At 36.4% G+C, this 5000-nt stretch overlaps 1 protein-coding gene across 1 annotated transcript in view; it reads left to right on the top strand.

Annotated features, from left to right (window-relative positions):
- LOC125039044 (kinetochore-associated protein 1-like) overlaps positions 1-4262 on the top strand; it is a 19807-nt gene extending 15545 nt beyond the window's left edge. Inside the window, exons 22-30 of the mRNA XM_047632767.1 lie at positions 1-834; positions 1146-1300; positions 1512-1694; positions 1858-2032; positions 2441-2497; positions 2736-2862; positions 2988-3169; positions 3466-3552; positions 3668-4262. The exon at positions 1-834 is cut by the window's left edge and continues 1079 nt beyond it. Coding sequence (XP_047488723.1) covers positions 1-834; positions 1146-1300; positions 1512-1694; positions 1858-2032; positions 2441-2497; positions 2736-2862; positions 2988-3169; positions 3466-3552; positions 3668-3688 — 1821 coding nt within the window. The 3' untranslated portion in view covers positions 3689-4262. The remainder of the gene's footprint in view (positions 835-1145; positions 1301-1511; positions 1695-1857; positions 2033-2440; positions 2498-2735; positions 2863-2987; positions 3170-3465; positions 3553-3667) is intronic.
- The last annotated feature ends 738 nt before the right edge of the window (positions 4263-5000 follow it).

Genomic DNA, 5000 nt, shown 5'->3' with positions numbered 1-5000 from the left:
CTTGTCCTACAGCAAACCTTGCTACTAGAAGATGATGTAGGCCAAGGTGATGTACTCAAAAGAGGGTTAGACATGTTAAATTTCTTGAAAGTGTATCCCAGGAAGTCATCTCCTGGGAACAGTGAGATTGATGAATGGGTGCGTGCACATCCCCAGAGCCTAGGTCCTCCACCGATATCTAAATATCGCCTGCCATTCCATGATTTCTTCAGGCGTAAAAATGTTATGAAGATTGTCGAACCAGAAATGGATATAACAACTGTGGATATTTGGCTCCGTGCTGCTTCCACTATGAAGCTTAGCTCTGACAGGCTGTGCATGCTAGCCACACAAAATACAGTTTCTCGCACACTGGAGCAGGAGGCATCAGAGTCTGCCAATAGCAAGACCACTACCTGGCAAGTATGCAGCAACAACAGTGCCTTGTTGACACGAATCCGCCTGGTGATAAGCAAAATTCAGTGTGAGGAACTGGCGACTGCATGTGCTAACTGGGTTGTCAATAGACTTCCGCCAGGAGCTGACAAAGTAGAAGCAGCTGAAAAATGCAAGCTCTTGGCTGAACAATGGAAAGATAGCGGTAATGATGGAAAGGCAGCAGATGCTTTCACTCGAATGTCAGCCCGTCATCAGCAGTTGGCCATAGAACACACCCTTCACAAGTATGGCCTGGCAGAACCTCAGTACCTTTCCTTAACTCGCACACCTGTGGACCTTGTATTTGCTCTTTATCAGCACCCTTGCCTGGATTCTCTGGCCACACTGAGTACACATTCCATGCCAGATATCAATAGCTGTGTGTCAGAGATATGTATTGTTGCTGGATGCCATCAGGTAAGCTACTATTATTATTTTGTTGGTTCTCTTCTTCTTTACCTTTGTCCTCCTTCTCATCTTCCTATGTTGTCTCTCCCTCTCTCTCTGCTCCTGCTTTTTTCTCTTACATCAAAACTTGCAATTTCCAATCCATAATCAGATATTTTACTGTTATCAAATGCATTTTAAACCTTTTTTTCTTTTCTGTTTGGCATTCTGAAGCAATGTAATAGACATCATTTTGAAATTTAAAGTAAACAGAAGCTAGAAAACTTGACGGTGCTGTCATCCTAGGTTCAAATGAAACTTGTATCCATTTTGTTTTACAGTCATCCATTCAGCTGGACTTGCTGGAGAAGTGGCTCCCGCCCCCTGAAATGGGCGAAGGAATTGGAACAGAGGAGACCGTCACTAACTTTAAGATTACCCTTGACCCAGGATCTCCATCAGAGGATGACCCAGCAGATGATGCTTCCCTTTCCAGGTATCATCCTATAGTTCTGATTATTTTTTCCTTCTCTCCTTTTATTTTCTCCATTAAAAATCTCTATATTTGTTATCTATGGAGGGAGAAGTTATTTGACAAAAGGTGTTTGGCAATTTTGTATTAACATTAGATGTTATATGTGTGTTGATCATTCTGGAAATAGGTTCTAGTAATACAATAAAACTATTCATGAGTTGAAATCTTACAGGGTTATATATGTTCTACGCTGTTGTCCTCAAAATGAAGCTGTGAGTTACCTACTGAACCGTGCTTTGAGTGATGATACAAGTGTGTCTGCTGCTCATCGCCTGCGGGCTCTGCGTTGCCTCCTGGCTATTGCTGAAGAGGAAACAATTCAGAAATTCTGCACAAAAGGAGTTACCTCCATCAGGTAGTTCAATTAAATCTTAAACAGACCTGGCATTCAGAATAGAATGGCATTTTTGGCAATGCATAATTTTATATGTATATCTCTTTTGCAATCAGAGCATTACTAATTTTAGCAAGTTTTGCAAAATTTTTGCTGGATTTATTTATTTTTCATCTCTTCGCAGATCCTTCCTTCAAACCATTACATATGTGAGTCGCCTTGAGAGCTTAGGCCATGCTACAAGTGTGCAGCAGTTCAACAGCATGGACAAAAATGCTCTGGTAGAGGGACTTTGGCGCTCACAGCGGCATAATCCACAAGCACTCACATTGTTGACTGACCTTTGTCATGACTATCAGGTAAGATGTTTTTATTTTTCTTCCTTCCTCACTAATATTTTCCATATAGACTTTTTTCCCATTTTCAATGCACTCATATTGATATACTGAATTAATTGCTTTGAAATTATATTATTTATCACCGTAGGGGGGGAGTAGATATGCTACCATTTCAGTATATATCAGTTTTAGATAAAACTGAAAGGTTAGCTGCTTATCTTTACCACTACTTTTGATATACGGAATAGTATTGCTTGTTTTTCTTATTCAGTATTTCACAATCTCAGAGATATATGAAAATGTTGATTCAAATTAATTGGAAGAATGAATGGGTACTCTTGCATTATAGGTAATAACAGCATCACTCTGGGGTGCTGTATTGACACAACTGACAAATTTCACTAATGAATGGGTACTCTTGCATTACAGGTAACAACAGCATCACTCTGGGGTGCTGTCTTGACACAACTGACAAATTTCATTAAGGTTAGTGATACTTGTCATTCATTACTAGTGTGAGTAATCAGTTGATGATAATGAGTAATGAGTAAAATACATATCAATGTTATGTGTTTCCAACTATTTGAGCTTGATGATCCTTTGCAAAATGTAGAATATACAAAGTTGATGAGTGACCAGTCTAGTTAATTTGATTTCATTTTTATGTACATATATGTACTGTATATTTTATCTTGTTTGTAAATAAGACTACTTTCCATTGCAGTCTAGCCAGCTAGACATTACTACACTAGAGAGAGTGCTTCTGCAGGTGAAGAGTCTGCCTCATCTGTGGGTTGTGCCGGCTCTTACAACTGCCTGGACAACCCTAATCAATTATCCATTCACAAAAGGTTATTATCTAGCAATATTTTTTTCCCTTTTATTTTCCAGCAAGTAGCCTCTTTTCATGAGCCAAAGTTAGTTTGGGTTTTATGTTCAGAATCAAAGTTAACATGACACCATCTCTTCTCCCTAGCCACATCTCCAGTGGATGAGACCAGCCTTACTTCCTGCGTCCACAGCGTCGACTTGTTGTTGAGACACTGTCCTGTTGTGGTATCAACAGCCCCTCTCCTAAAGCACTGTGCTTTACTGGATCTTCCTGCTCTGGGATTGGCTATTGCTGCTGCTGATCAAGTTGAATGCCATGACTTACAGGTTTGTTGTTGTTACTTTTATACTGATATTTCTGCATATGTATATTTTTAAGTTATCCTCTCACTATTTATGCCAGTTGTGTATCATAACTGCTATAGACTTCCTCCAATTTTACCATGGGTAAATGTAATGTTTGGTGTTTGGAAAAGTTAACTTGATTTTTTTTTTTTTTGATTTGTCATTTTAATTGAAAAATATTTAAAGCATAGACATGTTTTCATTTAGTGAATATGTGGTTGTATTGTTCATATATCCTATTTATATATAAATTAACATTGAGATTCTTATTTATGCAGGCTATGATTAATAAAACATCCTCTGAAAAGTTGAAGAACCAATATGAAAAACTGAAGTCAACATTTGCCTTTCCAAGGAATGTGGAGGTAAGAGGCCAGTAGTTCCTAAGATGCTACAAACACAGATATCAGTATATTGATTGATTTTGTTAAAAAATTCATACCCTTCATGCTATCTAATTGTATCCTTGTTTTGTTTCAGGACTTGCTTAGTTGCCTGTAAAGAAACTAGCAGTCAGTCCAAACACAAACTGAAGGAGACTAAACCATGCACAGCATCTATTTTTCTTAGTATCTGGTTTGGAACGCCTAAAAATTATAAGAATTGTTTTTTTGGGTGTATATCCAGAACTTTTCCACAGTATATATATATATTTGTATATTCTCATCCAGAAAAATGTTCTCTAGTTTAGATTATTGCTTTGGCACTCTGGCACTGTCTCATCTTTCCTGGAAGTCCTCTCTCACATCCTCTTTCATGATCATTCATCCATCTTATTTGACAGACTGGTATCTGTCATTGACTTTCTCTTTTCGAACTATTTCATTTATGACTACATAATTTCATGTCTTAATACCTAGACCTTCTTCCATACTGAAAGATGAAAAATATAACAAGTCAGAGAAGTCCATGATGCATTTTGATATTGTTTATATCAGATTGGTGTTAGAAGAAAAAATGCAGCTCATTGTTACTGGCTCACATAAAAATATATAACATTTATGATCTATAGGAAAAATATGATTGACCTTTATTTAACAATCTCTTATACTTCTTAATTATATAGCAATAAATAGTTTGTTTGTTATTAACCTTTTCACCTTATTAAAGAATAATAAAGTGATTCACTGTATAAACAAAAGATTTCTATATCGGAGTGAACATACCTCTGGAACATTGAAGTGATTTCCATGTATAAAAAATGTGAAAAAAAAATATGCAAATGAAAATTCTCTTTTTGGTACCTCAGTCAGGCTAATTTCGTCAGACAAAACAAACCATTTGAGTTTTGTGTTATACTTATGTCTTGATCTGAAAGTAGCATTCCCAGAGAATTAATTATTTCCCGAAGAGAAGAGGAAAGCCAATTTTGGGGTAGGAGTGGCTTATCCAAGGACTAGAATCTTGAAAGAAATACATTATTTCTTATCTACTTTCATAAATAGCTGCATAAAAAGTATTGATTCAAACTAATCTTATCTGCCATGCTTTAAGAATTGGTTATCATTTAGGGAGCTAGGTTATATCCCAAAGAATCAAGTATACAGTAAGAAATTAAATTAATTTTATTGTTACCTTTGTGAATATGTGAATTTTTGCCTCATTATAATTTCTTTTACAGTGATGTTTGTTATATTTGTACTAGAATTGATTAATATTGCTTGCCATCCAATACTTGATTTGCACATTGCTAGTAGTGAGGCCTGATTATTCAGTCAACGTAGTGTTAAGGGTAATCTTTTCTGCTTAACTAGTACTAAACATTATATTAATGGCAGTTAGTAGTATCTTTCCTTTTTTATGTTTTGTTAGG

This window comes from Penaeus chinensis, chromosome 3 (genome assembly GCF_019202785.1).
Source record: "Penaeus chinensis breed Huanghai No. 1 chromosome 3, ASM1920278v2, whole genome shotgun sequence".
NCBI lineage: Eukaryota > Metazoa > Arthropoda > Malacostraca > Decapoda > Penaeidae > Penaeus > Penaeus chinensis.
This window is presented reverse-complemented; position numbering and strand designations above follow the sequence as displayed.